Source organism: Xyrauchen texanus, chromosome 11, assembly GCF_025860055.1.
Source record: "Xyrauchen texanus isolate HMW12.3.18 chromosome 11, RBS_HiC_50CHRs, whole genome shotgun sequence".
Classification (NCBI taxonomy): domain Eukaryota; kingdom Metazoa; phylum Chordata; class Actinopteri; order Cypriniformes; family Catostomidae; genus Xyrauchen; species Xyrauchen texanus.
Window position 1 is genome coordinate 46987504 of NC_068286.1, and position 27016 is coordinate 47014519.

A 27016-nucleotide genomic window follows, 5' to 3' on the forward strand; every position below is an offset into this window, starting at 1 on the left:
CTGCAGAAGAAAGTAAGTCACACACATCTGGGACGGCATGAGGGTGAATAAATGATGAGAGAAGTTGCATTTTTGGGTGAACTGTCCCTTTAATGGTTTGGTGTCTTGTTTGAATTGTACAAGATACAAAATGTCACAATCGCAGTAGTGGTTTGTAAGATGAAGGCACAATGTTCCTCAGTTAAAGAGCATCTCCACATTCTCAGCATAATCATTCAATTATGACTCAGTGTTTGATGGTTAAAACGCCAAAGAACTAGTCAGAAACTGGACAGCGCCCTCTGGTGGCAAAAACAAAAACATGTTACAAATAATCATGTTTCAATTATATCAAGATTCATTGGATCAATAGAGGTGAAAAATACAAAAATGAAACACTAAAAACTCTAGAATGATTTTTATTTTTGTAATTTCTCCCAACATTCAGGACTTTGTCTATTTTCTCCTTAAACACCCGTTAAGAATCATTAACAAATCTTCAAAATAGCACACAGCAAAAATCTCTTCTACACGAAGTAAAATACAACATTTTACAAATATATAGATGTCTATGCATACACGTCAGTTCTCTCGTGTGTTCACTATACATTGGTGTGTGTGTCTGCTGCAGGGACAGAAAGGAAAAGTCACAGAAATACACAGAAGTTAACCATCACATGAAAGGTGATACGATGGAAGAATCAGGTGGGAGGAAGTTTTAAGTCTCCAAGAATACAAAAAAAGTGCAACATTTGAATATTGATGTATTCTAGTTAAATATGAAAATGAACATTCCCTTTAATGCCCATATTTTGTCTATTTATGCTTATATATATACACTGTTTATTTCCTATGGTATGCTTCCCCCCCGACACGTACTGCCATGGTGGGATTTGTCGTGTTTGTTGGCACACGATTAACTGATCGTCTCCGCTGGTACTGGGTTGATCTCATTTTGCCAAGTGTAATACACTCACCGATTTAAACTGATCGGAAACTTTTAACAATAATCAGGGGAATGATTTAGTGAGCTCTTTCTCCTCAGACATGTCCAAAAAAAGGACAGATGCACAACGCTATATCTGACACGGTGTTTCATGCCAAATCAATCTGGTTTCCTGCCTTAGTTCTTGAGGCAATGGAATGAAGGCAGGGCTACTTATAAAGTTTCGTTTTTTGTCCGTGGCTGCAAATACAGCTGCGTTTTGGTCCATTCTGCGCCTCATAGGATGGTAAATGGAGTCTTTTTGTGTTTAAAAAAAAATCACCTGACAACACCGAAGCTGACTGACAAAGAGAAAGGCACATCAAGTCAGAAATTAAGCCTCGCCCCCTTCCCGCCGGATCCGCGAAAGATTCATTTTAAAAACGTGTAGCAAACATTACAAACAAGAAGGCAATTTTGAGTTTATAACCTCAGATTAACCCATCGTTTCTGCTCATTTGTGACAGTAAATGCAGCATGCCAAAATTGTATTAAAATGCCGTGCACGCTTTCCTACTAGTTCAGATCACCGTGCCCTCGAAGGTGGCATCATGGAGAAACCATTCTTCCTCCACGTATGTGGTTATAAAGCAAGGGTAGGTCTGGAATGGGCAAAGGCAAGGTTATTAGACTTTTGAATTGTCCTGGTTGACCAACTTATCGCACTATAACATTCACAAGGCCCCTCATTTCTCCCTGATTCCTGTGTGTGTGTGTGTGTGTGTGTGTGTGTGTGTTTCCCATCCTGTAAAGTGCTGGTAACTTGATTCAGAAACAACAAGATTATTCTCAAGACAAAAAGAACTGATTTCAAATTGAGCTTCAAGTGTAACGGCAGACATGGCATGAGCTAAATATATCTCGTTTATCAAAACGGTTTCCTGTCTTATAAATGTACTGACAGGTTTTAGTGTCCTGAAGGGAGTGAAATAGGGAAAGGAGTGATAGAAAGACATTTTTGCTTTTTGGATTTGGTTTTGCTTATGGAGCGCACACGTTTCAGGCATGCGGTGTTCGGCCGTGCACTCTGGAGCGTCCCACCGGACTCTAGAGAGGGGGATCAATCAGTGCTCCTCTAGCCAAGAGGGGACGTCTCCTCCTGGTAACTTTAGTTTGACGTGGAACTGTTTCAGGGTCTTTTCCAGTTGCTGCTGGTTGCCTGCGAAGTATGCGGCGACGGCATTATGGAAGAGGATCAGCTGGTTGTGTAAAACCTTCACCTGAGGAAAAGGGAATAAAAACTCTCAATGACTCCCGTCTAGAGGACACAAAATTCAGACTACTGATAATGACTGGATGTAATTTATTCAATGTTAACCCTTTAATCAGAAAAACTGGAAATGATAAAATATAATTTTGTTTCTTTATTTTTGTATATATATTTATTTTTTAATATTTTTTTAGGTCAATAAGGAACCCAACGGGTTGGAGTGCACATTATTTTCAACATATTTAAAAAAAAAAAAGTCTATTCGTGTTTTGGCGAAAAACTTTTTAATAACCAAAAACTTACTTTGTGCACCTTTAATTGGAGCCAGGTCTCCTTAGCAACCAAATTGGCCCGGTTGCTAGGGAGGGTAGAGTCACATGGGGTAACCTCCTCGTGGTCGCTATAACGTGGTTCTCGCTCTCGGTGGGGCGTGTGGTGAGTGACTCCAGCCAGGTCTCCTTAGCAACCAAATTGGCCCGGTTGCTAGGGAGTGTAGAGTCACATGGGGTAACCTCCTCGTGGTCGCTATAACGTGGTTCTCGCTCTTGGTGGGGCACGTGACGAGTTGTGCGTGGATAGAGAATAGCGTGAAGCCTCCACACGCTCTACATTTCCGTGGTAACGCGCTCAACAAGCCTCGTGATAAGATGCGCGGATTGATGGTCTCAAACGCGGAGGTAACTGAGATTCACTACGCCACCATGATGACTTGTGGTGCGTTCACATGCAACGCAATGAAAATTCTCACCTCGCATCACTCGCGAGAGTTTGACCGCGGGATTATAAATGTGCGTGTTTAAACTCACGTTTGCGTGAACCCGTGAGTATCCCCCCTTCTCTTCCGGAAAAGGACAGGAGGCGGGGCTTCTATGACTTGGTTCATAGTAAAGTACAACCAATAGCTAGATGCACATATTTTCAGAACTTACCAGGAACTTCCTCGCTCACTTTCCTCCAAGTGATGTCTTTATTCGTCCTGTCTCTGTACATGTATGACGTTGTGTCGTACAATTCCGGGTACCGCTACAACCATTGTTCCATCCATTTTTCCAGATTTCTTCTGCTACTATGTCAGTACGTCAGTGACATCTGGACAATCTCAATGCTGATAGGCTTTCGCGACAAAGCGTCATTTTTCGCTCAAGTTGAATAATTGCGAATACGCGAATGAAGCGATTTCGCGTGTTCGAGTCACGCCATTCGCACCACAATGCTTTATTTGCGTCTATTCGCATCTTTGCATTGAGTTTGTATAGAATAACGGCGCGCAATACGCTTGCTTCGCGTTGTATGTGCATGCACCATTAGAGCGCACTGGGCAAAAATGACCACGACAAATAATGTATTTATTTGAAATATCATGCATCAAGGGATAATGCGTTGCTCGCAATAACACCAGAAATTAGAAGTTACATGGAGTTACAAGTCTGTTTGGTCCCAACTTGTAGCAATTTGAATTTGGTAGCTATGCAGTATGAGCTACGTTATTTTATTTAAATTGACCAAATGAACGTCACAATAATTCTTTTTTATTATGTTAAATATCCAGTTTAATAAATGGAAGCATACATGAAATGCTGCATTAAGGCTTCAAAAGATGCATTAACCAACCTTGTTTTCCTCCAGAAACTTCAGCTTGACCGAGACGTCATTGCGCATCTTTTCATATTTTTCACGGTGGATCTGGAACTGTTGCTGAGACAGCTCAATCTTGGGCAGTGTGTTGGCATCCCGTGGACCCAGATTGAGCTCCTCTAAATCGGTGCGATACGCGTCATACTCAATCCTAGCAAAAGAGCACAGACCTTACAGAATGTGGAAGATTTGGCGAAATATATTTAGTATACAGTGGTGTAGGGCGGTATATATAGATTCATACCTCGCAGTCTCATATTGCTTAATGTTGATCATAGTATCCTCGATGGTTTTGTCCACTAGAGTTTTAACATTGGCAATAAAGAAGTTGATGGCGCCTAAAAGAGTTTCTCCATTTTTCGCCAAGAGTTTCTGGGTTTCGGCATTGTAGCCAAATTCCTCCTGAAACACAACATACATAACATATACAGTAAATGTGTGATGGGGAGCCTGAGAATCGGCTCGCAGGATTCCTTCTGTCCGACGTGCTTCTCCTCGTGACTGCTTTGGTCCACGTCACAAAATGTAAATGCTGCCACTCAAACACCAACACAGAAACAGAAAACGCTAAAGATGAAACACGTCCCTTCCAAAAGCATCAGATCGGTGGTTATAATCGTGTCATGAAGTATTTAGTATTTGTGTTAGCTCTGGAAACATACAACAGTGTATTGCAACACTTCATGAATAAATGATATTGTATGGGCGGCATCCAGTTATATGGTTAAAATCGCTGTCTTTAATGAAATGGCTGATTATGCACAGTGGGGTTAATAAGGCCACTTGGAAAATGCTTCTATTTTGCAGTTTTAAATGCAAAATTGTTTTCAATACAAACTATATTATCAGCATTGCTGAATTGAAAAGTTGGCATTAATAATTTGTATTTTAGGCATTTCCTCTGTTTGCTTCCATGGCAGAAGGTGTTAATGAAAGCTCTTCAAGTTCAGGCCAAACCTGATGTTGTTCCATGTTATCCCGGGATGATTTGAGAATGTTATAAAGACCAAGCATGCTTCCGGAAACTAACTAGCATAGTCAACTTGCTTATAAGTGATCTAGATATAACGCAGAATCTCATTTGTTTATTTATTCATTTCATGTCACCATTTATTGTTTAAAATGTTTTCAAAATTGTAAAACTTTGTTTATTTCCTGGTTTAAATAGGATTTTTAACCTCGTGTGACTCTGCGGCCACATGCGTGGATGTTGTATATGCAACGCATAAATTCAATGAGTTAAAACCGGCTGAATATGGTTCACAAGAATCTACGCGGTCATTTGAGGGTTAAACTTCTGATGCACTGAGTCACGTGACACAACAGCGTGACGTTGATTTCCGTCAAGCGCTCCTACGGGAGCAGCGGCAACAAAATATTTTTTCCGTGCATCAGCGTGCTGATAAACAGGAAGTCCACATATGTGGAAATTAGGACAGCATTCCCTCAAAAGCTGGGATTTTCAACATTAACACATCTGTGGGGCAATTCGCTTCATTTTAATATAAATTGTCAATTTGTTTTGTTATCACTGTACAATATGGTTCTGTTCATTAACATTAATGAAAGCATTTCTATACATTTACTGTCATTATCACATTGAGAATTAATGTATTCATGCAAAAGCTGATAAATGTGTCTTTCAGAGGATTTATATGGAGTTATGATGAAAATAAGGTGCATTTCAAACTGTTCTGAGACCAGTGCAGACAGACAGCACACTGGAGGTTAAGTCATGCACTCAATAGGGAGCAAGGGAGCATCCTATAGCTCTCCTTTAACTGTTCTGAGACCAGTGCAGACAGACAGACAGCACACTGGAGGTTAAGTCATGCACCAAATAGGGAGCAAGGGTGTATGGCTGCAACTAACGATTATTTTGATAAACGATTAATCTAACGATTATTCGACTCTTCGGTGATTATTGCACCGATTAATCATTAGCTCTTAATCGATTATTCAGCTTGTGCCCCGACTTAAAAAGTTGTATTAAACGTGCTTACTAACAATAAAGAGAACAAAATCATCTTTATAAATACCTCTAAATGACAATCACTGAATTAAAGGGAAAAATACTTTAATTCAGTAAAGAAATTCACTGCAAAAAGAATCCTATTATCATCAAGTGTTTGTGTCTTGTTTTCCATTTAAAATGGTCTAAAAATCCTTAAAACAAGATACATTTACTTGAGAAGCAACATACAGGATATTTAGACTTGCTGTATGAGGATGTATCTTAAATATACAGTAAGTGTATTTTGTATATAAGTGTATTATTCACTTGTTCATACTTCTGCGAGTGCAGTAAAGACAAAATATACTCATATTCAAGATCAGTTTTCTAAAAGCACGTCTAAATATCTTAAATGCTGCTTCTAAGGTGAATGCATCATTTTTAAAGGATTTTTAGATATTAGTATTTTTAATATTATTTTTAATTATAAAAAATATATAATTATACGGAGCCCTCGAAGTGACCTGTTCAAAAAAAAATAACTAAGAGACTTTCGCGTGCGCACGAGATACTTTCGCTCCATTTGATCCATATTATTCCATTTTATTCAATACATTTTTAGGGTGATGATGCCATAAAATATGACGACAGACATTAGAAGCTTCATTCTAAAACCTCAATAGAAGTTTCGAATGTAAATATGACATGACATTTGGTACAGTCTAGTATGAACGGTCAGAATGACCACTATGGCCATTCTAGTAGTTATAGAATTCCGGTAGTTCTAGTGTTAAATGCAAGTACAAGTCTATTGCTTGATTAGTGTCCTTTGGAAGATCAAAGCGTGTCTCAGCCATGACAGTATTACAAATGTCATAGACAGTAATGTCTTTGTATTGAAGGCCAAGTTTAAAATATATCTCTATAAATTCATGCGCATCCATGTGATAATAAATGTGGTAATTCCGCTCTCAGTATGTTTGAGTAAATGAATGATGGCAATGACGCAATCGGAAAAGAGCTATACACACACCGGAAACTGTAACGCGTGCGCACGCGAAAGTCTCTAAGATTTTTTTTTTTTGCACAGGTCACTTCGGGGGCTCCGTATAATTAAATGTTTTTATTTATTACATTTTTTTTCTTCTGCAGTAGCTGCTAAAGTAAATGTACATTGTTTTAAATGAGTTTTGGATATTTATATTGGAAAACAAGCCAAAACAGAAACAAATCATAAAGCGTATTTTGTTGCCGTGTATAATGAGGCGAAGACTTCCTCTCTCACCTTTCTGTTCACTTCAATCCATCTTTAACTCACTAAAAACACAAACTCTCTCTTATTAATAAAGCTGCGTATTGCGTTTTTTCTTCACAATAAGAAACACACAGTGACACATATATTATGATTCAATAAGTCGCGAGCAATCACGTTATAATCTAGCTGCAGCAAGATATTTATATTATATTTTTTTGCATGTTTATTAGGTGAAATGGAAAATGCACACAGAGGTCACACGGGGAACTTTAATCCAAAGTTTTCAATGTAGACTTTGACTTTTGAACTCCACTGTATATGTACTGTATATTCCATATAGTTTCATCCGCATGTGTGTTATAGTGAAATATTAACCAATTAAAATCAATGTGACAATTATGACTGTTCCAATAAAATGAAGATGCTTTCTCAATGGAATAACCAGTTTTCTTTTACTTACATGTAGCTCAGGTGTCTTGAGACTGAGGTCAGCAAATGAGTCTCCCAACTGTCTCTGTGTCAGCAGCATCTGCCCCAGTTGAGTGGCCAGCGTCTGGGTCAGTCTGACCACATGCTCGTACCTGCGTTTGTTGTCATGAAGAAGCTCGATCTGAGCCTCCAGCTCCAGATCCACTGTACGGGAGCCGCGACCCAACTTCTCAGACAGGATTTGCTTTGTGCACTGTGGGAACATATGACATCTGTTACACAAGTGGAAAAAGTAGTAATTGCATCAAAAATAAGCTTGCAACGTGGGGATATGGGGACTGGAATGCAAAATTTCACAAACCAGACTCCACTTGAATTGCTTAAACGAGCACCACAGCTCGACGTGTTTGAGCACGTGCTAATCTCTAGTCTAGACCACATTTCCAATCTCCTCTAATTGTCCTTTTCAAGCCACACACTCCAGTTCTACAACAGTCACTAAAAACCTAATGGTCTGCACTTATATAGAGCCTTTTTAAACTTAGTGGTATTCAAAGCGCTTTACACTGTGTCCCATACACACACTCGTACACCAATGATGGCAGAGCTGCTATGTAAGGCCCTAGCCTGCCATTGGGAGCAACTTGGGGTTCAGTGTCTTGCCCAAGGACACTTCGGCATGTGGAGTCGTGTGGGCCCGGAATCGAACCACCAACCCTGAGATTAGTGGCCGATCCGCTCTACCACCTGAGCCACAGCAGCCTCAAGCACCACTAGCCCAGTGCACATTTTCCACGTCTGTCGAGACTTGTTCTTGAGACATTTCAATGGATAATTGAATAATTCCATCATAACCGCTTCAACAGGAATCACTCACTTTGTAAGTGTTGATGCTCCACTTCCTCACCAGCTCCAATTTCTCAATGGCAGGACCCTTCATGTCATCAGCAAGGACGACTGCTCCTCCCTTCTGCTGTCCTCTCAAAGCACCTGATGGCAAAATAAAAAAAATAAGGTTCTGAGAGACCAACGCATTAACTATAAAGACCACAATACATCCGCTAATAGGATAGAATGAGCATGTTAGCGTTGGGTATAGCAAGTCAATCAAAATGGATGGAAGAACATCCAAAATTGTCATTCAAGATAATCATATTTTCAATTGTTGCAACAGAGCAAAGGCTTATGGGAGCAAATATTTTCCCAGCATAAATAGAGGACTATTACTAAACAGTGTGAAAGCATGAAACAGAGTCTCTTTATAAGAATAAAGTTATAGAATCGGAAAAAGCTGTGCATTGTTTCGCACCACCGATCTCCTGCGGGTGGGAAAGAGGAAATTATTTATGAAAGGCAAACTCCATTTTCTTTATATTAGCCAGGGAGACAAAAGGTTACGACTGCAAATGAACGAAGAGAGAAGTGAGGGAAGAAACAGGCCTGGAGATCACAGAGTTGGCAGGATTTACCAGATCACCATCATAAAGCTGATAATGTACCGCACTACCAATGTAGTGAGACACCTGCGGCCATCAGAAGAGATACGTGTCTTTACGTCGTCGTTGTAGTGGATGTGTTGCAGTAACATTAAAACGCTTATATATATATCTATGGATGGGAATTTACCAATTCTGGTTGCTTAACGGTTCCAGTAACGATCCCATTAACGATTCTTTTAGTACTTTTAAGGAAGAATTATTAAGACATAAAAAATACTGTGGCAGGGCGGTGGGTCGTGATCCTACACACCCGGTCCCGTATTAGGCTAATCAAGCCTCCGAGAGAGATAAAGGTCGACTGCGATCATGAAAGATCGTGTGGGAGAGAGAGATCGTTTACGGACATGTCTGTTATGTGTGTGTTTGTCTTTTGTTTAAGTTGTTAATTAAAATGTTATTTATATCGTCAAGCCGGTTCTCGCCTCCTCCTGTCCATTGATCCTTTTACAAATACATTCTTATTGCATTTACAGCCCTCAGAAACCGGTTGCCAAATAATGAGATCAAATCAGATTTCTACAGCAGTGTTTCCCAACCTTTTTTCTGCAACGGCACACCACTGTCGCACATAGGCGAACCATCGTCAACATTTTTCCTTTTCAAGAACTTATGGTCCATATGGGAACCGTCAAAGGAACCAAAAGTCATGAAGATCATTCGGTTCCGGTATTCGTTAAAGAATGGAACCGGTTCTCAGTACCCAACCCCATTTATATCTCTTAAAGATTGAAAATGGTTTTATTACACACCACTGGAAGCAACTAATACAAGAATAACCTCTTTATGATGGTACAGTCTGAAACAAAACAGTGCAGCGTTAGTAAGGAAGAGATTAGGATCCATGCGCGGTATCTTCTGTTATGGGGTACCTTTCTGCGCCTCCTCCTGACTATCGCTGATGCTGCGAGCTAGCCGGCTGGCTGCTGCAGGACTGGGAACGACTGTAGGTGTGGTGGCCTGGTTTGCAGCCCCTAAAAATGGTCAGCGATGAATTTCAGGATGTATATACACTGAGCCTTAAACACTTTCTGTCAAATACAGCCACAGAGGGGCAAAACACAACATGCCTACATCTTGTTCATATGGAAATGGCTAAAGGGGACATACCAATGAAAACCGGATTTTCCTCGCTCTTTTTGCATTGGAAAAAAGAAAGTTTCAATATGTCCTGAAGACTACTTTAGAGTATACTCAAAAGTTCACAACGCACCCAGAGTCCACCCAGACCATTTATGGAAAGTATGCTTTAAAATTGGGTCATAAAGAACATGGTTATGATATGAACAACTATTTCGTAATCAAAGCCACCCTGATGAAAAACAGTGTTGAAATATGTCTGGACGTGGACATGAGCTCATCATAACAGAGGTTGTTTATATATGGAAGTATGAATAGCTACACTAGCAAGAAGATGGATTAAACTCCATAGTCTTAAAGTTGTCATGACATGAGAAACCAAATTTGCCTTGATCTTTTGGTATATAAGAGGTCTTTGTATCATTAAAACGTCCTGCAAGTTTAATATTTTAAGACGTCCTCCCCATTCTAAACGAATCATTTATTTAATCAAGCTCAAAATACAGCTCGTTCTGGATTCATGGTTAGAAGTGACGTGACGGTTAGAAGTGACGTACCAGCGTTTGCATATGACCGCCTCCAGCACAAGATAACTACGCTTTAAGCGCAAGACAACTACGCTCATTTCGTATCGCCGTGCGCCTCACAAGTGTTCAGTCGATGGACAGCGAGCTCTGACAGAGACTACTTGTGCACAGGAAAATTACGATGCCACACAGATGTGCTGTTCCTGGCTGTGGTCAAACAAAACCTCTGAATAAGCTGCCGAAAGATCCAGACGTCAGGGAAAAATGGATGCAGTTTATTTTTTGCGGACGTCCCAGTTATTAATACTATAATTGCACCTAAGGGAACATAATAATACAATAAAAAAACCCATGTCATGACCCCGTTAAGTAAACGTGGAGGAATAATACCAATGGGTTAGGGCTGGGATAAACGATTATTTTTTAAACGATTAATCTAGCGATTATTTTTTCGATGCATCGATTAATCTAATGGTGCATTTTTTCCCCCAGTCCAATTCGATTCGATTAATCGACTTGTGACAACACCGGTAAAACCGGTTTCATCGGGGGTGGGGGTGTATAAAATGTAAAAAAAAAACATTCGCAGGGAGTTTGATTGACAGGCGATCTGATCAATCAATCATAATACGCCATTTTTGTCCGACAAAGTAGTCAGGAGAGAGAAGATTAACGTCGGTGGATTTAAATTTGAATAACGGATTGTAGGCTACCGTACTGACGTCTTTCCGCGGTTAAAACAACAGTCCTTCTGATGTAGGCTACATTCATGTTTAGCCTATTTGATGCTATAAATTAACCAAGGAAAAGATGATCGGTTCACGAGCAGCTTTAACTGAGGCAATCTGTCCCGACACATTAAAGAGCCACAAAATAGTAGGCCTATTTATGGTTTAATTTTCTTTGAATGACCAAATTTGAAAGTTGAGACTTTATTAAATGTTACCTGCTTGGTCCTGTCTGTCAGCGCGTTGTCAGTGTCCTCTATGTATTTTTCATGACATTCATAGCTATAAGCGCATTATTAATAGCTATAAGCGAAAACTTTAGGTGTCGACAACGTACTATAGCCTACTCCAACATCGAGTGCAAAGTGGGGAGTTACGGTGCTCTGTCATCTGCAGCTGCAACCGGGTGGCGCCTCTTCAGGTGCTGGTGCATTGCTGTGGTGCTAGAATGGAAGGCCATCTCCATTTTGCAAAGACGACATATCACAGAATTGTTTCCTTTTAAATTAAAGAATTCCCATACTTTAGAGGAACGAGTGCATGCCGCCTTGCACTTCTGATAGTCTGAGGAGCCACTCGTGTTGCTACTACTCTCTGGCGCCGCCATCTTTGTTTTGGGTCTGACGAATCGACGCGCATATTTTGCGTCGACGTATTTTTTGTGTCGACGCATTGTCCCAGCCCTACAATGGGTAAATGGTAAATGGTCTGCACTTATATAGCGCCTTTTTTACCCATAGCGGTATTCAAAGCGCTTTACACACTGTGAATAATTCACCCATTCACACTCACACTCACACACCAATGATGGCAGAGCTGCTATGTAAGGTACTAGTCTGCCATTGGGAGCAACTTGGGGTTCAGTGTCTTGCCCAAGGACACTTCGGCATGTGGAGTCATGTGGGCCGGGAATCGAACCGCCAACCCTGAGATTAGTGGCCGACCTGCTCTACCACCTGAGCCACAGCTGCCCCCGGGTGGTCAACAATTATGTCTAACTAATAACAGGTTGCCTAGTTTCCATGCAACAAATTAATTCACACACTGAATGAGGCTGAAACAATGAAAAGGGGGGCAGCAAATGAAAAAACGAAAGATCACAGACGAGTCTATAATGAGACAGGAACACCTTTCCTTTCAAATTCAAATTCTCTCCACATCACACACAAAGAGAAACAGACAATCAAAGGAACTAACGATGGGTTTACATTAGATGCACAGAACAGTAAAAGGATCCTGAACCCATTCTCCAGTCTCCGAACTTAACGATTGAGAGAAACACCCCATCTGACCTCATCTCATGTGTTTTAATGATCAACATTTTAAAACAGCTGAAGCGAATCATGATCACACACATCACGAGTTTGCAAGTACAGCGCGTTGCATCTTTATATGCATTTGTCTGAAGAACACAACTTCCACTCATGTTTAAAGCATGACTAGTAAGTATTATACCTGTGTAGGGCCCCACTTGGATCACTCCTTCAGTTGTTGCACAGTTTTCAGGTGCATTGTGGGAGTGTGATGTGATTGGTCCAGTGGAGATACTATGTTGCACATCCTACAAGGACAAAAGGGGAAAATAATCACATTCAACAAATATATTGCAACAAAGCCATTTCCACCATATTGCCCTTAGCTTATTTTAAAATGGCATAATTGCGTACAATTTCAAGCTCTGATTTAAATCGTCTAAAAATACATTCATGGGTACAACTATATAATACAATTGAAATATCACTGAAATGATCAAAAATCAATGATGAAAATAATCAACATGGATTAGTTGTATATCTTTGCACTAGCACGGCAACCTCCGTCAGTAACGGCACTTCGCAGTAGGGAAAACGTGTTTCGATGCGGAAATAAAGACATTAAATTAATTTCAGAGCTGCATCTGAAAAGAGCCCAACACAACTACTATATAAAATGCTCAATAAGATCATAGTTTGGGGTGTCCTGTACCTTCACAGATGTGCTTGAGAGATGTTTAACCCCAGCTCATAACTTGCATTATTTTACTGTTATCTGTAAATATTATAAACTCAAACATCATGCAAGTTTCAAAACAACTTGTACAAAACAGCAAGTCATAATTACTTCAAATAGGTCATAAAAATAAATAAAATTAATAATTAAAAATAAAATAGGCTTATTTCATGGCGTGAAGTAACCAAATACAATATTGTTGATATGTTGAATGTGTCATTTAGCACTAAATTTAACCGAAATATTATATGTACCTGTAATGGGAATATAATGGGATTTAAATTTAAATTTTAGCGTCTTTATAAACATCTCCGACTCTTACACAAGTCCTCCTTGTTGCCAAGTCAAAGCTGAAGACCAGTCTTAAGAGCACTTCTGAGAAGTTTCATGCATATGGCCCCAGGTCATTGTGGCAGGGCGGAGGCCGGGTCGTGATCCTACACACCCGGTCCCGTATTAGGCTAATCAAGCCTCAGAGAGGGATAAAGGTCGACTGCAGGGGATCGTGCGGGAGAGGGAGACAGTTTACGGACATGTCCGTCATGTGTGTTTGTCCTTTGTTTCAGTGTAAAGCAGTTCAATGGAGGCGAGAACCGGCTTGACGATATAAATAATATTTTAATGAGAAACTTAAGACACAAACACACACATGACGGACATCTCTCTCTCCCACACGATCCCCTGCAGTCGACCTTTATCCCTCTCGGAGGCTTGATTAGCCTAATACGGGACCGGGTGTGTAGGATCACGACCCGGCCCCGCCCTCCGCCCTGCCACAGTCATATTTTACTCCAAAATAACATTTTGCATATAGAAAATGACACCCATTTTTAGGTCAACCGATAGTGGATTTTGCCGATAAGTAAGGTGCTGGAAAAGGCAGATTACCAATTAAAAAATGATTTATAGAATTTATAGTGTTAAACAAAGGCTTTCATTACTATGACGGGCAGTATACACAGTTTACGGCTTAAATGCAGTTTATTGTGCAACCAAAATCCCAATAATAACCAGAAGAAAATTACGAATTGGCACATAAGGTGTGACTGATGCGTAAACCGGGACTTTTAAGTATAAACAAGCCCAGAATACACTTACTTACTTAGAAATGATGGAGACATGGCTCCATTACAAGCCTCTATATTTAAGGATTTACCAAATTGTGCTTTTTATAGCCTAAAATCGGCATAGATTTGTGCAGATAACCGATAGTTCCATAAAAACGTAAAACCGATATATCTGTCTTCCTCTAATAGGAACGTTTACATTGTAACATTTAACTGTTATAAAAATAATGTTACAAACACATTTTACACCCAATTCTTATTATCATACTGTGAAAAGTTAATCTTTATGATATTCTCAATATACTAATGTTTAAAATTATATATATATATATATATGTTTAAATTGCAAGGCATGTATGCATCTCTCTTGATACTGCCTACATTTTTACTGATTTTGACGGCATATTTTTTACTGTAACGCAGTAAACAAAATGACTGTTACGTTACATGACGATCATCACTGAAAACAAAGGAAATACTGAAAGTAAATCCTCTAAACGCATTACGGTAATGAGTATTGGCTGGGTAAAATTAGCTTTTATAAAAGTGGTAAAAAGTGTCCTGAAAATAAAATCACAATGCAAAAAATCTTAAATCAAAGCTTCATGTTTCATGCAAAAAAAAAATTATTATATTTTGAGTTTAAAAAAAAGAGGAAGACCGATATATCAGTTTTACAGATTAATTGGTGCCGATAGATTCGTTATGGAACTGTCATTATCTGCAAAAAATCTATGCCGATAGTTGCTAATAGTTTTAATCTAGTGATTTTAGGCTATAAAAAGCACAATTTGGTAAATCCTTAAAAATAGAGGATCGTAACGGAGCCAAGTTTCCATTTCAATGCAAGTAAGTGTATTCCGGGCTTGTTTATACTTAAAAGTCCCGCGTTACGCATCAGATCTTAATTTTTTTTCTGGTTATTTTGAGGATTTGATTGAACAATAATATGCATCTGGGATTTTATTCATTTAGGACTCTTTGTCTGTGCCCATCACAGTAAGGAAAGAATAAGACGTTGTTTTGACATTATATAAAGCAATTTTAAAAACTATCAGCCAATTAATGGGTTATTGGCCTTTCCCTCCACCTTAGTTATCGTTATCTGTAAAATCCACTATCGGTCCATTTCTAGTTTAAATATGACCTTTTCTATACAGGTTTTGTGAAAATGTCCCATGCCTGTCCATAGCACTGTTGGAAAGCTTACTGTGTAAGAGATATAACAGTCTGGTGGTCCTTCCCAATAACTAGGAACATAATCATAGTCATGAGAGGAACACACATTGAGAAAAGAATGTACTTCTCTTATCATTGTTTATCATTAGAACATTGCAACATTTGTATCCACATGATTGTTAGGAGACGTTCAGGACAAGAACTGAGTGAATAAGGCCCTATTCGGGTCTGAGTGAGTCTTCCTTGTATGTCCTGGTGCATGATGGTTGGTTTGCTTTGTCTTACCCTCTGAAACACTTCCTCGTGAATCTGGTCTGCTCCTCCATTCCTGGTGACTGAAATTTGAGCAGCCGGGGTTCTATGGGCCTCCTCTGCCATAGCCACCTTCGGTACAAAGACATTAATGTTTACTAGGACATGAAAGCAGTAAAGCGGTCAAGCTGAGAGTTCAGATGCAGAGCAGCACCACCACCATAAAGCTTAGCACAGCCATGGCTTTTCAGTGAAGTAATTGTACAATCCTAGCTCCACAACAAAAGAAAGATCACAGATCAGCAGCTGCTTTGGAATAAATATTTAACAGCGTCAGGGAAATTGCCGTATCAGTGACATCAGACTATGGTACAAAGAGAAAGCAAACTACAAGTCTAACTTCAGTGCCATCTGCTGATCATTTTTATAAATTTGGAATGATGGTGGCGTAGTGGGCTAAAGCACATAACTGGTAATCAGGAGGTTGCTGGTTCAATCCCCACAGCCACCACCATTGTGTCCTTGAGCAAGGCACTTAACTCCAGGTTGCATTTGGCAGCCGCTTTTATACAAAGCGACTTACAGAGCACTTATTACAGGGACAATCCCCCCCGGAGCAACCTGGAGTTAAGTGTCTTGCTCAAGGACACAATGGTGGTGACTGTGGGGATGGAACCAGCAACCTTCTGATTACCAGTTATGTGCTTTAGCCCAATACGCCACCACCACTCAGTTCCCTGACCTCAAACCAATTGAACATGCATTACACTTCTTGAAGACAAAACTGAAAGCAGAAAGATCCATAATCAGGCAGCAACAGTAAATGCCTCGCCAAGCATCACTAGGGAGGGAACCCAGAATTTGGTGATGTCAATGGGTTCCAGACTTCAGACAGTCATTCACTGCGATTATTTTCAACCATTGGGGGGGTGGAATCTGTGTATAAAACATGTTGTTATCCCTAAACTATTCAACCAATTTGTATGTAAATCCCTTCAAATTAAAGCTGACAGTCGTCACTTTAATCAAATATTGATTGATTGGATTCATTTCCACTGTGGTGAAAGTGTCTCACTGTCCAAATACTTATGGAGGGCCCTGTAATCCTGCAAACTAACTGTGGCGACACTGAAAATGTTGTTCAACAGCAATTCATGCTGTATAACAGTAAAAGTCACATTGAGCAAATCACATGGAGTCTGAATAACCCGAGGTCAGTCTGCTATAAACAATGCCTCTTTAAAACACCACTTTAACAGAATGCAATGGCTAAATGGTTCAGGGAATCATTATGCTTCTTCCAGTCTTCAAACAATTAAGCAGCAAGTCAATTGACCCATTGCACTGTTACGCGTCTGGTTGTTGAAGACCAAACCATAAGAGAGTGTAAATCATATTTCACACCTCGATTCAACCACACATCACCAGCCGTGCCACTATTAATAGAATTACATAGAGTAGATTAGTATGGCACTATCATTAAACCTCTGTAAACTTTAATTTTGTCACTCTCGTGCTCCAAAATGACATTCAATCCCTCGTGATGAAAAGGGGTTTCTCTCCCGCTCCGGGAGCTCACTAATTGAACATTAAACAAAGGCAGTCGCAGTAAACACAAAATACAGTTTTTAAACGATAACGTTATTTTGAAGCAAAAGTTATCCAATGCTAACTGGGCCTATGTGAAAAAGTATTTGCCCCTTAGATACTAAATCCCCAAATCTGCATTCATAATGGGGTTCAGATGGACTAGACACACCCAGACCTGATTACTGCCAGACCTGTCCAATCAAATCAACACCTAAATAAAACGGTTCTCAGAAGTATGCCAAGGTCGAAAAAAAAAATCCCAGAAATTATGAGGAAAAAAGGTAGCTTGAAATACACCAGTCTGGGACGGGGTACAAAGCTATTTCAAAGGCTCTGGGACTCCAAAGAACCACAGTGAGAGCCATTATCTCCAAATGGTGAAAACGTGCACAGTAGTGAACCATCCCAGAAGTGGCCGTCCTTCAAAAATTCCTCCAATAGCACAGCGACGACTCATACAGGAAGTCACAGAAAAGCCAAGGACAACATCCAAGGAACTGCAGGCCTCTCTCTTGCATCAATAAAGTTCACTGTTCATGACTCCACTATCAGAAATACACTGGCCAAAAATGCCATCCATGGAAGAGTGGCAACTTGCAATAATTGAGGATAACATTCTGAATTCTGCTCTCTACCAGAAAATCCTAAAGGAGAACGTCCGCTCATCAGTCCGCGAGCTCAAGGATTATACAGTAAGACAATGACCCAAAGCATAGGAGGAAGTCCACCTCTGAATGGCTCAAAAGAAGCTAAATTAAAGTTTTGGAGTGGCCTAGTCAAAGTTCTGACTTGAACTCGATTGAGATGCTGTGGCAGGACCTTAAATATGTATGCATTTGGCTGATGCTTTTATCCAAAGCGACTTACAGTGCACTTATTACAGGGACAATCCCCCCCGAGCAACCTGGAGTTAAGTGCCTTACTCAAGGACACAATGGTGGTGGCTGTGGGGATCGAACCAGCAACCTTCTGCTTACTAGTTATGTACTCTAGCCCAATACGCCACCAACACTCCCGTGGGCAGTTCATGCTCGAAATCCCTCCAATGTGGCTGAACTAAAGCAGTTCTGCAAAGAAGAGTGGGTCAAAATGCAACCACAGCGTTGTGAAAGACTGATCTCCAGCTATCGGAAGCGCTTGGTTGCAGTTGTTGCTGCTGCTAAAGGTGACAACCAGCTACTAAGTTTAAGCGGGCAGTTAGTTTTCACATGGGTGACTTTTTTGCTTCATATATATATATATATATATATATATATATATATATATATATATATATATATATATATATATATATATAGTTATAAACCTTAATAGACCTTTTTTAGTCCATATTATGCAATTATATACAGTATATATATATATATATATACATATACACACACTCACCTAAAGGATTATTAGGAACACCTGTTCAATTTCTCATTAATGCAATTATCTAATCAACCAATCACATGGCAGTTGCTTCAATGCATTTAGGGGTGTGGTCCTGGTCAAGACAGTCTCCTGAACTCCAAACTGAATGTCAGAATGGGAAAGAAAGGTGATTTAAGCAATTTTGAGCGTGGCATGGTTGTTGGTGCCAGACGGGCCGGTCTGAGTATTTCACAATCTGCTCAGTTACTGGGATTTTCACGCACAACCATTTCTAGGGTTTACAAAGAATGGTGTGAAAAGGGAAAAACATCCAGTATGCGGCAGTCCTGTGGGCTGAAAATGCCTTGTTGATGCTAGAGGTCAGAGGAGAATGGGCCGAATGATTCAAGCTGATAGAAGAGCAACTTTGCCTGAAATAACCACTCGTTACAACCGAGGTATGCAGCAAAGCATTTGTGAAGCCACAACACACACAACCTTGAGGCGGATGGGCTACAACAGCAGAAGACCCCACCGGGTACCACTCATCTCCACTACAAATAGGAAAAAGAGGCTACAATTTGCAAGAGCTCACCAAAATTGGACAGTTGAAGACTGGAAAAATGTTGCCTGGTCTGATGAGTCTCGATTTCTGTGGAGACATTCAGATGGTAGAGTCAGAATTTGGCGTAAACAGAATGAGAACATGGATCCATCATGCCTTGTTACCACTGTGCAGGCTGGTGGTGGTGGTGTAATGGTGTGGGGGATGTTTTCTTGGCACACTTTAGGCCCCTTAGTGCCAATTGGGCATCGTTTAAATGCCACGGCCTACCTGAGCATTGTTTCTGACCATGTCCATCCCTTTATGGCCACCATGTACCCATCCTCTGATGGCTACTTCCAGCAGGATAATGCACCATGTCACAAAGCTCGAATCATTTCAAATTGGTTTCTTGAACATGACAATGAGTTCACTGTACTAAAATGGCCCCCACAGTCACCAGATCTCAACCCAATAGAGCATCTTTGGGATGTGGTGGAACAGGAGCTTCGTGCCTTGGATGTGCATCCCACAAATCTCCATCAACTGCAAGATGCTATCCTATCAATATGGGCCAACATTTCTAAAGAATGCTTTCAGCACCTTGTTGAATCAATGCCACGTAGAATTAAGGCAGTTCTGAAGGCGAAAGGGGGTCAAACACAGTATTAGTATGTGTTCCTAATAATCCTTTAGGTGAGTGTATATATATATGGACCACAAAAAGGTCCATTAAGGTTTGTGTTCTGCTGAGAGCATGGTTAAGTAATATACATTTACTAGAAAGACGGCTTTGCCTGGCCGATGAAAACAGCACACAGTGTAGCAGAACATGAATCTTTTAAAGCCACCTGATGCCATCATGCCAGGAGGTCAGAGGCTTTAAACTTCCTCTCAGATTAATGAAATGACCAGTGTGGGTCTCACTAATCTGTATTCAGCATCACGTTTAGTTTTTACTTAATGAACACCAGTCATGTCTTTTTCAGTCATATATAACTCTTAAAACACACTATCTAAATGCTGTACAGTTTGTTGATGAATAAAGGAGCATTGATAAATACAGCGAATCAGAAGCGTCCCCTAGAGTCCGCTTAGTTGCTTAGATACTGTATGTACTTACTAAGGGAAAAACAGAAACAACAGCAATCTGATCAGTCATACTGAAGACTGAGCCTTTATCTTGATCTCATTATAATTGCAAAGCGACACAGATCTTATAAATATTAAAATAGGAAAGCAAAAACTGAATTCCATGCGTCTCTGACAAAGATAGGATTCGCATTCAAAGACCTCGGTTTAAAGACTTTAACTAGATTAATGTTTCCTTATCAAGGCACGCAGCAGAACGGTTTCTCATGATGACAGATTAAAAACTGCAATGTACCATTGAGGGTTTCCCACTGAAGTCAGTTGCCATTGTATGGGAACTCACTTGGTGCTACTCTCAAGAGTGAAACAGTGCTATGACCTGCACTACTATTTGCCTAGGAAAACTGTAAGGGCACGATGGAACCAAAGGACACCATGTCATCATATCACTGAAATCAATTCTCCACCCCATTTCTATGGCTCTACGATGAGGTACAAGGAAGCTGAGCACTTGATGCAGAAAGCAACAAAGTCCAGTAATAATGACTTTAACAAAGGTTGTGATACATCATAAATGCTCACAAGATTACCGATATACCATCTATGTCTATACAGATATAGATGTTGCGTCACCAGGTCCCTGCTTCCCACCCCTAACCAAAACAGATGTGGAGAGTTGACATGAAATGTCAAGCAGTAACAGCAGCACCCCAACTGGATGTTTTTGTGTTTGGCACCATTCTGAGTAAATTCTAGAGACTGTTGTGTGTGCAAATCCCAGAAATACTCAAACAAGCCCGTCTGACACCAACAATCCTCCATGCGATTATCTAATCAGCCAATCGTGTTGCAGCAGTGCATAGACTCATGCAGATACGGGTCAGGAGCTTCAGTTAATGTTCACATCAACCATCAGAATGGGAAAAAATGTGATGTCGGAGCGTGGCATGATTGTTGGTGCCAGACGGGCGCTGGTTTGAGTATTTCTGGGATTTGCACACACAACAGTCTCTAGAATTTACTCCCAATGGTGCCATAAACACAAAACACGTCCATTGAGTGGCAGTTCTTGTTGATTAGAGAGGTGAACAGAGAATGTCAGACTGGTTTGAGCTGACAAAGTCTACGGTAACTCAGATAACCACTTTGTATAATTGTGGTGAGAAGAATAACATCTCTGAATGCTATTATGAGATGCGGGTTGGCGCTGTTTTGGTGGCACGAGGAGGACCTACACAATATTAGGCAGGTGGTTTTAATGTTGTGGCTGATCAGTGTACAAGCGTTGAGGAAAAGGCATGTATAACCTCCTGGGATCCGAGCGTGACTGCTGTGTGCATTTTCCATTTCACTTTTTGATTTGTAACTAGTAGCATCTAATAAACAAGCAAAAATCTAAAAAAATCGACGTCCACATATGTGGACAGCAGAACTAAGTTGTGAAATTGTAAGTAATTTCAAGCTATAGAAAGTCCAATTTATTTATTTATTTTTTAATTTTCTTCCCAATTTGGAACGGCCAGTTCCCAATGCGCTCCAAGTCCTCACGGTGGCGTAGTGACTCGCCTCAATCCGGGTGGCGGAGGACGAACTTCAGTTGCCTCCGCGTCTGAGACCGTCAATCCGCGCATCTTATCACGTGACTTGTTGAGCGTGTTACCGTGGAGACGTAGCGCGTATGGAGGCTTCGCGCTATTCTCCGCGGCATCCGCGCACAACTCACCACACGCCCCACCGAGAGCGAGAACCACATTATAGCGACCATGAGGAGGTTACCCCATGTGACTCTACCCTCCCTAGCAACCGGGCCAATTTAGCTGTTAAGGAGACCTGGCTGGAGTCACTCAGCAGCACGCTCTGGATTCAAACTCGCGACTCTACGGGTGGTAGTCAGCGTCTTTACCACTGAGCTTCCCAGACCCCCCGTCAAATAGTTTATTATGTGTCCAGGAGTGTTGTTTATTCGTGTTTTTGAGACATTACATTACAGACATTGCATATGAGACATATGTGGACATCATGTTTGTCAGCACACTGACGCTACTCATAACAACCAAACAGGTGCCAATTTCAAATCTGCAAGCTAAAGGTGCTGAAAAGGTCAAGTGTTTAAAATCAGCAACTCCAAGGAAAGCAAAATAGGCTTGAAAATGACTAGAAGAGGCTAGAATAGGAAATGTAGTGTCACCCACATAATAAAAGCCACATTACAAAGAGGTGGAAAGCGAGAGAGATGCTTTGCATGTTGTAGCGTTTCAGGCAGAAGTCCAGTTCTTCTCGATTCAGAGGACAATTTGGTTGATTTAAAGGATATTTACCACTCCTGAAGGATCTCATGCATGAAATCACAGCAACATTTATGAAGGAAATCAAACATAAACCAAGCTACAGGCGCTCACTATATCATACTGTCACCTTTCGGTCTTCTGTCGTCACACTGCTCGTCGTTTCTGAATCAGTATTATCCTTTAGACCTTTGACTCCACTAGTCTTACTCTGGGTGTGAGAATCCTCACTATCATCTTCATCACCATCATCACTCAGAGTAAGGTTGTGGTTCCCAACTTCCTCGTTGTCACTGATGTCAATTTCAGTCATATGTGTGTCATCCATGCTTTGTTCTCTGTCCTCTGATTGGCTCAGAGAGTCAGCAGTATTTTGGGGGCCCTGTCCTTTAGGGTCTGATTGACGATCCTTTGAGGCATTCTTCTCGGAATCAAAACTAGCTTCTGACATTCCTGAAAGTAAATATACACGTGAGCAACCGACCAAGTCTTGTTTCCCACTCATGCTGAGGTGAGCAGCGGTATATGTGTGTGGCGTAATAACATTGGCATTTGAAACACGCGAGAACTGAGGCACGTACGTCACATTCGGAAGAGCAGCGCTGTTTACATGTGAGAAGGAGGAACGCTGTACAGTATCTTGGTTGGTTTTGGTTTAGATCTGTATTTATCTCTTTCTTTACTCACAATGGTGCATTTGTGTGATTATCCTGGATGTCTCGAGCGAGTGGAGAACATGAGATTACGTCTGTATCCATGGCAACGCAAATACGTCACACGAGAGACCACATGATCTCCACCCTCTCGTGAAGGCTAATGAAGTGTAGGTTTATAGTCCAAAAGTTCTTAAATATTGATCTTTTTTGCACCAAAAGCAATTGTGTTGCTCTATAAGACATACATTTAACCACTGGAATCGTATCAATGACATTGATCCTGACCTTCTGTGATTTTTGGAGCTTCAAAAAAGAAATCTCCATTCACTTGCATTTTAAGGACCGACTGAGCTATTTTTCTATTTCTGTTCTGGTGAAGAAAGAAAGTCATACACACCTGGGACATCATGAGGGTTAGTAAATAATGACAGAATTTTCAGTTTTGGGAGAACTACTACCCCTTTTACCCTTGTGTGACCTTCGGGACATTTGTGTCTTTTTAATTTTATTTTTTTCAATCATTTTGGCTGTGTTAATGCCAATGGCATACATTTTGCCAAAGGTGTGTATTTTTGGGGGAATTTCGATATTTCAACCTCAGTTCCTATAATACATCTATAATACACAAAATAGTCACACTCAGGACCTTCAGGGCAAAAAATGTCCCCATTGAAATGGCAATATTTGATCCCAGTGCCATTAAAGCATACAATCATGAATTATATGATATACTGCTTTCATTCCTTGAGCCCTGGACTCAAAATTTTAATTTGTTATATTTTCCACCAGATGGCGCCATTTTCCTCATGTTTAGCCTATGGAGCAAATACAAGCTTTTCCCCTATTTTCTGTATTATGGAGCACTGCAGGCCAACTGAATAAATGATGCAGATAAAATTGTGTGTGTGTGTGTGTGTGAATTGAGAAATGTGTGTTTGTAAAAAAAAACAACAGTGGCATTATATAAACAAACTGGCATTTAAAGGGTTAAAATCCTGAAAATTAATGAATATTTGGTAGTTATGATCAGGACTGATGTTGGTTAAAAAAAAATCAGTCAATGAAAGTGGAAAAACAAAATATATATGTATATTTTATACACAGTTTTTTGACCCAGACATTACTGTCCTTGAAGGACCTTGAAGTAACTATTTTTAAATAGACGCAAAAGTGTTAAGAAAACTTTTCTAACATCAGCAAATGTTTTTTGTCTGTGCACATAAAGGAAACTTCCCATGGTGTGCAAGTATTAATAATAGTTGAGTTAACATAGAAATGTGGTTAAAAGTTTGTATAATGAAGCTTCTGCTACACATGGTGATATCTTTTCTACAAGTCGACAAATCACTTATTACAGTTTTTTTCGATTGCTAAACGACAGTGAGGACAACTGGAGCTACATGTGCAAAACTCTAACTACAGTCTGCACAGCAGCAGTTCATGTGGACCAAACTCTAGTTCGTTTTTCATTGCTTGAACACAGTTTTCAAAACTCTACACACTTATCCCATGACTTTAACCACAACCTGCACAACACTGTGGATTTACAGCACTTTGTTCAAATGCTAACACACTGCTGTCAAAACTGTGAACCACACATTCAAAACAGAATAGATTTCAGCCTTGTGCATGGCAAGAGAGAACATTAGATGTGATGTTGATGTGTGGCCTGATGCTAGAGAGAGGCAGGATTAGCCCCTCAATTATTTGTTGGAATTACAGTATGTACTTTTAGTTTCTACCTTTTTTTTCTCATTACTGTAATTCCGTAAATTACTACAGACTAATGAAACAAACTGCTCATTTTCATTTACATTAAAGAATTGTTATGATCTAAAAATGTAAATAAATCATGTGAGAGAATGTCACTCTTTTCTTTGAAGAAAATATGACTTTGTATGACGTCACTGAAATTGTTCAAACTGTAAAGATGAAAAGTTTGTATTTTCTGTATTGGTGTTTGATGCGAGTGTTTTTCCTCTCAGTGTGTTCTGAGTGACAGTGTGTGTTATCTCAGAGAGGGTTGTGTATAGTGTGTGAGTGACAGTGTGTGTTATCTCAGAGAGGGTTGTGTGTAGTGTGTGAGTGACAGTGTGTGTTATCTCAGTGAGGGTTGTGTATAGTGTGTGAGTGACAGTGTGTGTTATCTCAGTGAGGGTTGTGTATAGTGTGTGAGTGACGGTGTGTGTTATCTCAGTGAGGGTTGTGTATAGCCTGTGAGTGACAGTGTGTGTTATCTCAGTGAGGGTTGTGTGTAGTGTTTGGCTGCACTGAGCCTGTTTTGAGCCATGTGTTAAGAGTTGTGTTGCTTGGAATGAGTTTTGCAGGTGATGTGAACTGTTTAGCTCAGGTGACTGTTGGTAGTGCAGACTGTAGTTAAGAGTTTTGCACATGTAGCTCCAGTTGTGCTCACTGTCGTTTAGCAATCGAAAAAAACTGTAAAATGAAATTTCTCTTAAATTAATGGTTTATGATCCAACACTTAGTGAGTTCTACAGACGTTCTCACATAACACGAATGGCCATGAGGAACTTCAAACACTTAATCTACAGTGTCACCTATGATCATTACACTAGGTTAGAATTTAGATAGCAAAATATTTACTATATGTAAAAAAAAAAAACATTTTAAAAAGATAGAAAAAAAGTGACCTTGTTTTACAAGATGGCTAAACATGCATCTTTTATCTTAAAACATTGTGTCCAAGGAAGTTTAAGCTGTTGTAATTTGTTCATTCTAACTTTCCTGAACGAGCAAATGATCCATTTAGTTTTAAGAGAAGGGCAAAAGTAGGCCACGGACAATAGCTGGATTAAACGCACTGTTCCTTTAAAAATAAAATAAGGAAACGTCCGTTTAAATGTCATAGGCCAGAATTTTCGAATCCTACTATAACGAAGGTGTAACATTCGAATATTAATTAGGTCAAGTTTTGTACGTTCTTTTGGGCGGCTAGTCACGTGACATACTTAATATTCATGAGCCTATCCTTTGCCATAGTACAAATTGTTTATCAGCGTCCTGTACACGTAAACGCTTTTCTACTTTCCAATGGTAGACGCCAGTGATATAACGCTACAAATCGACGCATAACACGGTCTATATTAAAAACTATCTGCTTAATAAATCGAAGTTCTGTTGTTTAACTACACTGACTGACTTCCTGGCATTCGATCTTTGAAGGTTGCTACATTGTTGCGCCCGCACGTCACAAAGTTGCGATCGAGTTCCTTCCTATGCCCGAAGCACTTCAGTCGAGTTGTGTTGGAAAAACCTTTAAACATACTATAAACCTGGGCTTTTACTATCTATACCCGATATATGAATGCTCCTTCCTTGAACGTACACATTTAATGTCGTAAATATGACAGGTTGACATTGTTTTTTTTTTTTTCTTTTCCGTCTGATCTTCTGATTTGACACGTGAAGTGAACCTAAAACAGAAAATTAGTCGACTGTACTGAACACCCTATAGTCCCCTTTCCACATGCCAGAGACAGAAGACCCCGCAGAGGAATAGCAATACTGAATACATCATATGCAACAGTTGATTCTGTTCAGCAGCACTCACCTGAACACAGATTACAACTGTTCTCTTTCCTGTTGCACAGCTGTTTCCATATAAATGATCCTGGATTGAGTTTGAGTTGCTGTGTGTATCATTCGAGCACACACTGAATCCCTTCACAGCTCAGTGAAAGTCTTTTCAAACACACCCGGAAGAGGACGTG

The 27016-nt window shown here is 40.1% G+C and overlaps 1 protein-coding gene across 3 annotated transcripts; it reads right to left on the reverse strand.

Moving 5' to 3' along the window:
• On the reverse strand, nucleotides 1-27016 carry arfip1 (ADP-ribosylation factor interacting protein 1 (arfaptin 1)). 3 transcript variants are annotated; one of them, XM_052137310.1, is made up of 10 exons: nucleotides 26857-27011; nucleotides 22760-23082; nucleotides 15799-15897; nucleotides 12734-12839; nucleotides 9816-9917; nucleotides 8325-8437; nucleotides 7479-7700; nucleotides 4054-4211; nucleotides 3786-3960; nucleotides 1-2184 (listed from the first exon to the last, which is right to left on the reverse strand). In XM_052137310.1, the coding sequence occupies exons 2-10, from the start codon at nucleotides 23078-23080 to the stop codon at nucleotides 2029-2031; spliced, it is 1452 nt and encodes a 483-aa protein (XP_051993270.1). In that variant the 5' UTR covers nucleotides 23081-23082; nucleotides 26857-27011; the 3' UTR covers nucleotides 1-2028. The 3 variants fall into 3 exon arrangements, with proteins under 3 accessions (XP_051993270.1, XP_051993272.1, XP_051993271.1); XM_052137312.1 differs by lacking the exon at nucleotides 22760-23082 and having other exon boundaries at nucleotides 2-2184; nucleotides 26857-27016; XM_052137311.1 differs by lacking the exon at nucleotides 9816-9917 and having other exon boundaries at nucleotides 2-2184.